Source organism: Thermobia domestica, chromosome 8 (genome assembly GCF_964235325.1).
Source record: "Thermobia domestica chromosome 8, izTheDome1.hap1.1, whole genome shotgun sequence".
Lineage (NCBI taxonomy): Eukaryota > Metazoa > Arthropoda > Insecta > Zygentoma > Lepismatidae > Thermobia > Thermobia domestica.
The window spans coordinates 291,062,815-291,076,882 of NC_137461.1; the positions used below are offsets into that span (position 1 = coordinate 291,062,815).

Consider the following 14,068-nt stretch of genomic DNA (forward strand, 5'->3'; position numbering starts at 1 on the left):
ACAGACACACCTCACAGCCATACGTATCCTATGATTGGTGATTTACCTGTGAAATTTTATTCCGGGTAACTTTTTCTCTCTTCTATTTGCACACCCGTACGTGCAGCATGTATCCATTGTATAATATAAATTTCAAGCAACGACTTTAATAAAACTAAACGACAGACACACCTCACAGCCATACGTATCCTATGATTGGTGATTTACCTGTGAAAGGTTATTCCGGGTAATTTCTTCTCTCTTCTATTTGCACACTCATACGTGCAGCATGTATCCATTGTATAATATAAATCTGAAGCAACGACTTTAATAAAACTAAACGACAGACACACCTCACAGCCATACGTATCCTATGATTGGTGATTTACCTGTGAAAGGTTATTCCGGGTAATTTCTTCTCTCTTCTATTTGCACACCCATACGTGCAGCATGTATCCATTGTATAATATAAATCTGAAGCAACGACTTTAATAAAACTAAACGACAGACACATCTCACAGCCATACGTATCCTATGATTGGTGATTTACCTGTGAAAGGTTATTCCGGGTAATTTCTTCTCACTTCTATTTGTACATTCATACGTGCAGCATTCTATAATATAAATCTGAAGCAACGACTTTACTAAAACTAAACGACAGACACACCTCACAGCCATACGTATCCTATGATTGGTGATTTACTTGTGAAAGGTTATTCCGGGTAACTTTTTCTCTCTTCTATTTGCACACCCGTACGTGCAGCATGTATCCATTGTATAATATAAATTTCAAGCAACGACTTTAATAAAACTAAACGACAGACACACCTCACAGCCATACGTATCCTATGATTGGTGATTTACCTGTGAAAGGTTATTCCGGGTAATTTCTTCTCTCTTCTATTTGCACACCCATACGTGCAGCATGTATCCATTGTATAATATAAATCTGAAGCAACGACTTTAATAAAACTAAACGACAGACACATCTCACAGCCATACGTATCCCATGATTGGTGATTTACCTGTGAAAGGTTATTCCGGGTAATTTCTTCTCACTTCTATTTGTACATTCATACGTGCAGCATTCTATAATATAAATCTGAAGCAACGACTTTACTAAAACTAAACGACAGACACACCTCACAGCCATACGTATCCTATGATTGGTGATTTACTTGTGAAAGGTTATTCCGGGTAATTTCTCCTCTCTTCTATTTGCACACCCATACGTGCAGCATGTATCCATTGTATAATATAAATCTGAAGCAACGACTTTAGTAAAACTAAACGACAAACACACCTCACAGCCATACGTATCCTATGATTGGTGATTTACCTGTGAAAGGTTATTCCGGGTAATTTCTTCTCGCTTCTATTTGTACATTCATACGTGCAGCATTCTATAATATAAATCTGAAGCAACGACTTAAATAAAAGTAGAGGACAGACACACTACATGTCTATTGTGGAGATTGCATGTTTTGAGCCAACATATATGGCGGTCATTCAGTTATCTAATACAATGAAGGGCAGATCCTCTATTTTGTAACTTCTTTGGGTATCGTGAGATATTTTTCAAGAGAACAAGTGAAATATTGCGTACGCAAAAGTTTCTCCACAAGACGTCATAGACAGGGAGCTAATCAGAACGCTAAACGCGAACTGGGGCTACCTGTTATTTTATATACCTTGATTCAAACCACCCATCTGTTAGGCTTGACGCCAGTCGCAGGAAAGCATACAGGAGTAGAATCTTTACGTTAGTATTTACTCATAATTTTTCACACAAAAGGAAATAGTGTAAGAAAGAGGATGGTACAAGGATATAACTTGTTAATAGAAGCTTATAGAAGGAGAAGATGATGAAATCTTCTGAAGTGGGTTGTTAAATGAAAACCTTAAGAAAACATTGTCCTTACTTATTTTATATAGTCACTTTGTGACTATTTGTTTATATATAAATAATTTTATAAGATTGTATTATGATAATAGCGGTAAGCTAAGTTTCCGAATCTAATATCAAATAATATGAAATACACTTCTTCGGCCTATTATCGTATTTAATTATACAGGGTGTACAGTATAATAACGATCTACCATAAACTAAGATCCAACTCAATACAAGATTTTCAACCAAGACTTTGTTCTCCCATTTCAGGATCTAACCATGAGGAAACTGATAAGCCATAGATTTGTCGTTACATATAGAATCTTCTGAGAATAAACCGACAAGCTTCGGAAACGTGTTCAGAACCTCAAGATAAGAAAGAAGTTGATTTGCGACTTCAGACACCTATTTACGTCGGTGGGGCCAATTTAAGGGAATTACTGGAATTTTTCTGGCTCCATCTTCATAATTAGACGTTTTCGATCAAATCTCCTATAATTTTTTTCTTACCTTAAGGTCCTGAACACGTATGCTTGGTTTATTGGTTGTTTTATTCAGTGTAGTTACCCTACGACCAATTTCATTAATCATCATAACTTGCCTCATCTCCGTAATTAAGCTTTTCCGACCGAAGTCGTAGATAACTTTTCGCTTGTATTGAAGTCCTGAACACATATGCCAAGTATGACGCTTTATTCCCAAAATACTCTGTACACATTAATTTAAATTCATATTCATAATCAAGTATACAAAATACATTTTCTAATGAAATCTGTACAGGTATCATGTACAGTTTATAAATCTTCTATATTATAATTAGACATAAAAGAAATTGGAAACATGTATTTCAAATTAACCTTCGTACTTTAGTAAGTATTCCAAAATTAATGATAACTTGTTCACCCCAATTAATTTCGTGAGTACGGATGTGTCTGGAATTTAACAAAACATTTAAAATCGTACTAAGCATAATGTAAAAGAAGTTCAAATGTTACTTAAAACATAATTACTGATAGAAAAAATTATATTTGTATTATTCTTTGTCAGAGCAAATAATAAAAAAGGATCCATGTTAAACACACATAAAGGAAACTCATTCAAATAATGGGATATTGGCAATTAATTTAATTATCAGTAAATCATAAACATAAGTACAAACTTTTAAGTATATATATATATATATATATATATATATATATATATATATATATATATATATATATATATCTTTGAATTCAACAAACTTTATGCTAGAGTAATCTGTATAATTGAATCAGTTCTTTTTATCTATTAAAAGGTACTATTGGATGCATATTTAACTTTTAAAAATTAACCTATAAAAGTAATAAAAATCCTTGTATAAATATACATATAATCTTTAGCTTTATACCAGGATTTTTAGAACGTTTTCAGATTAATATTCCTTTCTATTGTATTTATATCAATGAGAAAACATAATAAGTAGATAACAATGCGCAATAAGTTCTAATTTAGTCTGCTTTAAACATAGTAATTGGGGCCGTGGTGGCTCAGTGGTAGAGCGTTTACCTCTGGTGCATGGAGTCTCTGGTTCGATCCCAGCTCGCGTCAAGTGAATTTTGTGGTGGACAAACACCGTGTGCGTGGGTTTCTTCGTTTTGTCCCACTTTATTCATTCCACCATTTCATTTATTTCTCATCATCACCGTCTCCATTAGCCTAACCAACATAAGCGTAGGACGTAAAACTCAAAAGATTTCATTTCATCTTTCAAACATGGTAATTGTGTTTCTCTTATATCTTGAAGTTTTACATCATACAGTTATGCCGGCTAAGCTAAAGGAGACGGTGATGATGAAACATGAATGAAATGGTGGAATAAAGAAAGTAAGAGGAAACGGGAGAACATCGAAAAAATACACGCACACGGTGTTTGTCCACCACAAAGTTCACTTGGTGTGAGTCTTTATCTTATAAAATGTGCATCAATGCTTATAAAAATAATAAATTCAGTGATTTTATTATTTTCATTCTTATTTTTCCAAACTTTCGTCATGAGTGCATATTTTATCTAAGAGTTTGAACCAGGGTAAGATCAACACAAACTGTTCAGAATGTTGTTGTCAATAAGATGACTGTTGAACTATAAAAGTGTATACAGAAACATGAATACATACAAAATAACTGTGAATTACGATTTTTATCAACATTGTTGTATTTCAATAGACAGGAAACATTAATTCGTCTAAAACAAAGAGGAACTACTATCAAGTAATTTCATCTGAATTTGCCTCAAGGAAGGAAGTTCATATTCCTTTCAAAATTAGTTCGTATTAAAAAAGTTATCATAAAGTTTGGAGCACTTAAAAAGAATTTTAAATTTCTTACTCTTTTGAAGTGCTTCAAAATTTAATATGTACGACATCTGCAAATAAAGTAATGAACTGAAGTCAGATTTCACAAATTGACATTATTAATTGATATTAAACAGGTTATCATAAATTTTGGAGCACTTAGAAAGAAGAAGAAATTTAATGTATACGAAGTTTGTAAATAAAGTAACGACACGAGTCACAGCTCACAAATTGGCATCATTATGCTTTATGCAATCCGACTCCCTGCAGTGCACACAGATCAACTTGTCATACAGACTCGTTGTGAGTTGACGAATCTGTCATATTAACAGGTGAAGTGGGAGAGCTGCTCGTGTTGTGAACTGAGTTATTATGTCATGGCCTGGAGATGAGCGAACAAAGTTGCGAACAATGATGTTTCACCAAGTCCGTTTCAAACTTGGGTACAACTTGACCGAGACAATGAAGAAAAAAATCAAATAGGCCTACAGTGAATCTACTTTGTCTCGAACCCAAGTGTTTAAGTGATTCAAGGCATTTCCCGAAGGTTGGAAGATAGGCCCCTGTTCGGAAGTCACGCAACGTCAGAAATGATGCAAATGTAGAGCGAATAGGAGATTTTGTGCGGACTGTCTATCGGTTAAATCTTAGTGCAATAGGAAATTAACTGAATTTGAATCACATGACCGTCCATCAGATTCTGACCAATGAATTGAAGATGAAGAAACTGTATAAAACTGGAACTGTAAATCTCACTCTTAAACAAAAGCACAACAAGGAAGAAATGTGACGTGATCTCTGGTAGCAGATTAAGAATGATCAAGATTTTCTAAAGAACGTCATCACAGGTGACGAGACTTGGATCTTTGAAAAGTAAACTGAAATTTTTCATTTTAACTTCCCACGATTAACCGTTTAGGCCAAGGGAGACGATGATTAAACCAAGTGAATGATGATGGAAGAACTGGTAGGATGAGAAAGTGGGAGGAAACGATACCACTCCGAGAAAACCCAGGACAAAATGTTGTCCACTACAAAGTTATTTGGTTGAGAATCAATCCAGAGCCCCATGCACGAGAGATAAGCGCTCTACCAGTGAGCCACCGTGCCTATATCTTGGATCACTGAGTACGATTCCAAAACCACTAAAACACTAAATAAAGCATTTATAAATCAATAGAATTTAAAATTGTGTAGTAACCTTAATATTAGACAAGGTTACTACACAAACAAAATAATGACAGCAAATAACAAAACAAAAACGCTGTGGAAGGTAGTTAATCAAAATACACGAAGGAAAAATAAACGTACACAAAACAATATTAGTCTTTGTGTCAATCAGACACAGATCACGGATCCTGATCAAATATCAGAAATATTTAATGACTACTTTATCGATATTGCAGATAAATTAACGAATAAGACGCAAGATAGCGAAAAGGCTATTGAACTAGTAAGAAATTTTGAACCTAGGACATGCAAAACTATGTTTCTCATGCCGATAATATAACATGAGGTATTTTATGAAATAAATAGACTAAACCCAAATAAATCTACAAGCGACAAAATTCCAATTGAAATAATCAAGCAGAACAGCCGGAATTCAGTACCTATACTCACATACCTATTCAATGAAAGTCTCAATACACGAAAATATCCAACTTAATTAAATGAAGCTAAAATAAAACCAATCTTTAAACAGGGAGACAGAACATTGATACAAAATTACAGATCGATATCACTCTTACACCCAATAAATAAAATATTTGAGAAACTAATTAAAAAGAGACTAATAAATTTCTTGAACAAACAACAGATGCTATGCCATGAACAACACGGTTTTGTAACTGGGGGAAACACGACTACGGCAACAGATACACTTATAGAAAAACATACTAAAAGGGCTAAATGATAAAATACTAATTTTAGGCATTTTCTATGATTTAAGCAAAGCTTTCGATCTCATAAACCACAAAATACTCTTACGAAAACTTGAGCATTATGGCATAAGGGAGAAAGTGTTACAGCTGATGGAAACCTATTTACAGGGTAGGACGCAAGCAGTTGAAGTGACCCACATACAAAACGGGAATGTAAAAACATATTTATCAAATCCAAAACAAGTCCGCAACGGCGTGCCTCAGGGCTTAATATTAGATCCAATCCTATTCCTATTGTATATAAATTATTTCCCTGGAATATTGAAGAATTTTGAAGTAATTTTATATGCAGATGACACAAGCGTAATTGTGGAAGGTAAAACCATAAGTGAGCTAAGGAACAACACATAAAGAGTATTAGATCAAGCCAAAAAATGGTTCGAAAGTAACTGCTTATGCATAAACAATACGAAAACAAAATACCTACTTTTTCACACAAAACAAAACTCAAAAACAAAAGAAACCAAAAATAAATTGACTGATATAAAACTAGATTTCACCTATGACATTAAATTTTTAGGACTAAATATAAATGAAAATCTAACTTGGGAAACCCACGTAAAAGAAATAATAGTAAAAATAAATTCCAGACTTTATGCACTCAGGATACTAAAAGAAACATTAAACACTAAAACTTTGATCCAGGTATACTACGGGCTTATACACTCTATACTAACTTACGGCATCATTTTCTGGGGCAAACCTTCAAGCAACAAAGTAATTTTCATGAAACAGAAACAAGCAATACGAATAATATTTGGTTTACACATGAGAACATCATGCAAAGATAAATTTAGACAGCACCACATCCTTACCCTACCATCTATGTATGTATACGAAACTGCAATCTATGCAGCAAAATTGAAAGACGGAACCCAAATAAGTCACGTTTATAATACCAGACAGCAAAATGAAAGAAGACAATATTTTACAAAACTAACATTAGTACAGGAAGGCCCAAGCAATATGGGAGTACAAATTTACAATAAGCTGCCCAGAGAAATAAAAAATGAAGAAAATATAAATGTTTTAAAAAATAAACTCAAGATATTCCTGGTGGATAAAGTATATTACAGCGTAGCAGATTATCTTTGCAATAATGTGTATTAAATAGTGTAATATGTTTCCTTTTTCTAAAGTGTATTAGAAACAAGAAAGAGGACTGTCTGAACCCTCCAAATACCAAATGTATCTTGGTTTCAAATGGAGTAAATAAATACAATACAATACCAAACTACAAAGTACAGAGCGACATCCCATCTTACCACACCCTAAACCAAGCGCGAATGACCATGTCAAGAATCAAAACCGTGTCCATTTGTTTTTTTGACAGTAGAAGCATTGTACATGAAGAATTCGTACCTCAACGGCAAAGGGTCAACAGACATTTTACTATGAAGTTTTTGACCGAGTTCGAGACCGCTACACCGAGACATCTCAAACACATGGATGCTGCATAATGACAATGGTCCTCCTTACACATTGCTCTAGGTTATGGGGTTATGGCACATCTAACAACTACGTCTTAGGACGATAGTTAAAAGTAAATGATAAGAATTGGTGGAGTAAGAAAGTGGGAGGAAAGGAAAAATCCTGAGAAATCTCATATTCTCCTGACTTGAGTTATTGTGGCTTCTTTCTTTTTCCAATTGCGAAAACATACCCCAAACCTAGCCCCAAGAGACGACGGCAGACGTCAAAGCAGATGTAACCGACCAACTGAAGGCCAGCCAGACTTATTATGAATACTAAAAGCAACGTCTCCATCGCTGTGTGTCTTTCCAAGAAATTATTTTTGAAGGCACCAGAGTGCAAGTGTAGACATATGATTTCGGAAAGTCTTAGTATTTTATATACAGATTTCGTGTTTTGAAATTGATTGAATTGATTTTATTCTGGAAATAGAGGTATTTTAGGTAATAGATAAAATTTTAAAGTTTTTTAAAAATATATTTTCAAGAGCAACCAAAATCACGTAAATAGAAAAATCTCACCTGACGGAGTTTCGTCCAAAAATTCTTTAGTTGCTCTGACAACACAGTTTAACATTTTATTGTGAAGCTTAAGGGAAGCTTTTGAACAAAGAACGCTGAATATCATCATTCGTATGATGCTGAAGAAACATAAAGAAGTGACCAAACAGGAGTAAATCATTACACTTGTCTGTAAACTGAACGTCTTGTTGTAGTTTGAGTCAATATAATATTTCTCTTCTTCGTTTATCCTGAAACAGAAAGGAATACTATATTGAAAAGGAAGACATTTATGTATGATATAAATATAAAATTGTTTTAAAACGAATAAAACGAACTACTGATTTCAGAAAGGAAAACTTTTTAAGAATTTTTTTTAATAATAAAATATAAGAGTCAAATCCTCCGTTCCCTCTTCCCTTAGTTACGGAATCTTCTAAATTCCTGCTAACAAATACAGTGTATATATATCAACAATAGATAGTATCAACACAGTAGTAATGATTGCACATTTTATGTTCAGGATAAAAAAAAAAGCTGGGTCAAATTATTGAAGTTAACATAGTTTCCTTAAATGACGACTCTTTAATGCAAACATGTTTACCTGTTGGCTTGGGTGGTCTTGGTATTCGACGAGCCGTGGATATGGCGATTCCTACATTCTTAGCATCCTACCACTTATCTTTTCGTTTAGTCGAAGCTCTCCTTCCACAGGGTTATTGTTTGGAAACAGATGATTAAGTTCAGGAATGTAGTAAGTGGGCAAGTTTAGCAGACACAAACCTCCCAGAAATTAGCAAAAAATATTATCAGTCACCTTGGTATACACCAATTGCATCTCACTTACATAATCATCTGTTACAATCTGTTGTGGTTCCGGAAGATAAAGCCAGGCTCCTTGCTGCCTCATCTCCCGAAGCGGATGCATGGTTGATTGCAATACCTTACCAGCCTTTAGGCCTTCACTTGTCAAATGAAAGCTTTTGAATTGCTGTTACCTTACGTTTAGTTTGAGCTGTTTGTGAGCGTCATCGCTGTCCAGCTTGTGGGAATCAGGTTAACCAACGTGGCCTGATGGCCTTTCATGCCTGAAGAACGCTGGTAGAGACACCCGACATTCCTTTGTTAATGATATAATACTACGAGCACTTAATATTGCTGCAATTCCTTCATTGCGGGAACCTTTTGGTTGTTGTCGTGAACTTTGTGAACTTTGGCAAAGAATTGTTTGAAGGGGCCATCACCTTGAGGGCCCTAAAATGGTAGAAAAACTGCGAAAAGAAACGTTTCTTTTCAGTTTCATTTCTTTTTGACAATGTTGCTATCACTTTCAGGCTCCGAAAAAAATATGTGTTGTACCTAAGGGTATAACAAATTTTTTAAGCAAACAATCAGCGACGTGTCCTCTCCAAATTTTATCTACATTTTCTTGAAACTTTCAACACGCAAAAAATAAAGAAAATACGCATCGATGTTTTTTTTAAAAATGCACATTTGCATCTAGATGGTATCTACAATTTGTGAAACTTTCAAGATTTTTCCACTACCCACACCAATTTTTTTTTTAATTCAATTTTGAGCATGTATGATACGATAATTCGGTAAGGGGAGGGGGTAGGGAGTCAAAAAAATTGAGGTAGTTTTAGGTCAAGGGGAACCTTTTGGGTCAATAGAGACCCAATTTGGATCAAGGGCTGATTTCACGATCTTATTAGGAAAGACACTTTGGGGGAATTGCAAATTAAGTGAAATGAAATTGTGTAGTTTTACACCTTGCGGTTACGCCTTTTAGGACAAAGGAGACGGGCGATTAATAAAAGCAAATGATTATAAAATTTAATATTTGTACTCTCTCATCGGGACTCGAACTCGGAATCACGCACCAAAGGCGCAAACTACAAGACCAGCGAGAGAGATTAAGGAGAGGGATTGTGCCCAAGTGCTTAAGAGAAATGTATACTTCTGAATATGTAGCAGTTTAAGACATAATCCATAGCAAAGGCCTGTTAGAAAAAGCAAATATTGTGGTTTCTGAAATATCGCAACAAATTTAAACTCCATGATGCACCACAAGCAACAATATTTTCCCTTTTATGAAAGCATTACTTGTGTTTTTACTTTAAATAAGAAAGCACTTTATAGAAGTATTACTTATGCTTTTACTTTACATAAAACAGTAATATTATAGAAGTATTACTTACGTTTTACTTTAAATAAGAAAATACTATTATAGAAGTATTACTTATGTTTTTACATTAAACAATAAAGCACTATTATGGAAGAATTACTTATGTTTTTACTTTAAATAACAAAGCACTATTATAGAAATATTATTTATGCTTTTATTTTACATAAGAAAGTACTATTATAGAAGAATTACTTATGTTTTTACTTTAAATAACAAAGCACTATTATAGAGATATTATTTATGCTTTTACCTTACATAAGAAAGTACTATTATAGAAGAATTACTTATGTTTTTACTTTAAATAACAAAGCACTATTATAGAAATATTATTTATGCTTTTACCTTACATAAGAAAGTACTATTATAGAAGAATTACTTATGTTTTTACTTTAAATAACAAAGCACTATTATAGAAATATTATTTATGCTTTTACCTTACATAAGAAAGTACTATTATAGAAGAATTACTTATGTTTTTACTTTAAATAACAAAGCACTATTACAGAAATATTACTTATGTTTTTACTTTAGATAAGAAAGTGCTATTATAGAAGAATTAATTATATTTTTACTTTAAATAACAAAGCACTATTATAGAAATATTACTTATGCTTTTACTTTACATAAGAAGGTACTATTATAGAAGTATTACTTATGCTTTTAATTTACATAAGAAAGTACTATTATAGAAGAATTACTTATGTTTTTACTTTAAATAACAAAGCACTATTATAGAAATATTATTTATGCTTTTACTTTACCTAAGAAAGTACTATTACAGAAGTATTACTTATGCTTTTAATTTACATAAGAAAGTACTATTATAGAAGAATTACTTACGTTTTTACTTTAAATAACAAAGCACTATTGCAGAAATGTTACTTACGTTTTACTTTAAATAAGAAAATACTATTATAGAAGTATTACTTATGTTTTTACATTAAACAATAAAGTACTATTATGGAAGAATTACTTATGTTTTTACTTTAAATAACAAGGCACTATTATAGAAATATTATTTATGCTTTTATTTTACATAAGAAAGTACTATTATAGAAGAATTACTTATGTTTTTACTTTAAATAACAAAGCACTATTATAGAGATATTATTTATGCTTTTACCTTACATAAGAAAGTACTATTATAGAAGAATTACTTATGTTTTTACTTTAAATAACAAAGCACTATTATAGAAATATTATTTATGCTTTTACCTTACATAAGAAAGTACTATTATAGAAGAATTACTTATGTTTTTACTTTAAATAACAAAGCACTATTATAGAAATATTATTTATGCTTTTACCTTACATAAGAAAGTACTATTATAGAAGAATTACTTATGTTTTTACTTTAGATAAGAAAGTGCTATTATAGAAGAATTAATTATATTTTTACTTTAAATAACAAAGCACTATTATAGAAATATTACTTATGCTTTTACTTTACATAAGAAGGTACTATTATAGAAGTATTACTTATGCTTTTAATTTACATAAGAAAGTACTATTATAGAAGAATTACTTATGTTTTTACTTTAAATAACAAAGCACTATTATAGAAATATTATTTATGCTTTTACTTTACCTAAGAAAGTACTATTACAGAAGTATTACTTATGCTTTTAATTTACATAAGAAAGTACTATTATAGAAGAATTACTTACGTTTTTACTTTAAATAACAAAGCACTATTGCAGAAATGTTACTTATGTTTTTACTTTACATAAGAAAGTACTATTATAGAAGAACTACTTATGTTTTCACTTTAAATAACAAAGCACTATTATAGAAATATTACTTATGCTTTTGCTTTAGATAAGGAAGTGCTATTATAGAAGAATTACTTATGTTTTTACTTTACATAAGAAATTACTATTATAGAAGAACTACTTATGTTTTTACTTTACACAAGAAAGTACTATTATAGAAGAATTACTTATGTTTTTACTTTTCAAAGCACTATTATAAAAATATTACTTATGCTTTTACTTTACATAAGAAAGTACTATTACAGAAGTATTACTTATGTTTTTACTTGAAATAACAAAGCACTATTATAGAAATATTACTCATACTTTTACTTTAATAAGAAAGTACTATTATAGAAGAATTACTTGTTTTTACTTTCACAAGAAAGTACTATTATAGAAGTATTACTTATGTGTTTACTTTACAAAGCACTATTATAAAAATATTACTTATGCTTTTACTTTACATAAGAAAGTACTATTATAGAAGAATTACTTATGTTTTTACTTTAAATAACAAAGCACTATTATAGAAATATTACTGATGCTTTTACTTTAAATAAGAAAGTACTATTATAGAAGAATTACTTATGTTTTTACTTTAAATAATAAAGCACTATGCTTTTACTTTACATAAGAAATTACTATTATAGAAGAACTACTTATGTTTTTACTTTAAATAACAAAGCACTATTATAGAAATATTACTTATGCTTTTACTTTACATAAGAAATTACTATTATAGAAGAACTACTTATGATTTTACTTTAAATAACAAAGCACTATTATAGAAATATTACTTATGCTTTTACTTTACATAAGAAATTACTATTATAGAAGAACTACTTATGTTTTTACTTTAAATAACAAAGCACTATTATAGAAATATTACTCATGCTTTTACTTTACATAAGAAATTATTATTATAGAAGAACTACTTATGTTTTTACTTTAAATAACAAAGCACTATTATAGAAATATTACTTATGCTTTTACTTTAAATAAGAAAGTACTATTATAGAAGAATTACTTATGTTTTTACTTTAAATAACGAAGCACTATTATAGAAATATTACTGACGCTTTTACTTTAAATAAGAAAGTACTATTATAGAAGAATTACTTATGTTTTTACTTTAAATAACAAAGCACTATTATAGAAATATTACTCATGCTTTTACTTTAAATAAGAAAGTACTATTATAGAAGAATTACTTATGTTTTTACTTTAAATAACAAAGCACTATTATAGAAATATTACTCATGCTTTTACTTTAAATAAGAAAGTACTATTATAGAAGAATTACTTATGTTTTTACTTTAAATAACAAAGCACTATTATAGAAATATTACTCATGCTTTTACTTTACATAAGAAATTACTATTATAGAAGAACTACTTATGTTTTTACTTTAAATAACAAAGCACTATTATAGAAATATTACTCATACTTTTACTTTACATAAGAAAGTACTATTATAGAAGTATTACTTGTTTTTACTTTTCACAAGAAAGTACTATTATAGAAGTATTACTTATGTGTTTACTTTACAAAGCACTATTATAAAAATATTACTTATGCTTTTACTTTATATAAGAAAGTACTATTATAGAAGAATTACTTATGTTTTTACTTTAAATAACAAAGCACTATTATAGAAATATTACTCATGCTTTTACTTTAAATAAGAAAGTACTATTATAGAAGAATTACTTATGTTTTTACTTTAAATAACAAAGCACTATTATAAAAATATTACTGATGCTTTTACTTTACATAAGAAAGTACTATTATAGAAGAATTACTTATGTTTTTACTTTAAATAACAAAGCACTATTATAGAAATATTACTGATGCTTTTATTTTAAATAAGAAAGTACTATTATAGAAGAATTACTTATGTTTTTACTTTAAATAACAAAGCACTATTATAGAAATATCACTGATGCTTTTACTTTAAATAAGAAATTACTATTATCTACACAGAAAAAGAAACAAAATGCTACTCTGAAT

The 14,068-nt window shown here is 30.6% G+C and overlaps 1 protein-coding gene across 2 annotated transcripts in view; it reads right to left on the reverse strand.

Moving 5' to 3' along the window:
- LOC145693711 (ATP-binding cassette sub-family C member 4-like) overlaps positions 1–14,068 on the reverse strand; it is a 210,482-nt gene that overhangs the window by 54,749 nt on the left and 141,665 nt on the right. For both annotated transcript variants that reach the window (XM_081769995.1, XM_081769996.1), the window contains one exon: positions 8,138–8,367. In XM_081769995.1, the coding sequence (XP_081626121.1) occupies positions 8,138–8,367 (230 nt within the window). The remainder of the gene's footprint in view (positions 1–8,137; positions 8,368–14,068) is intronic.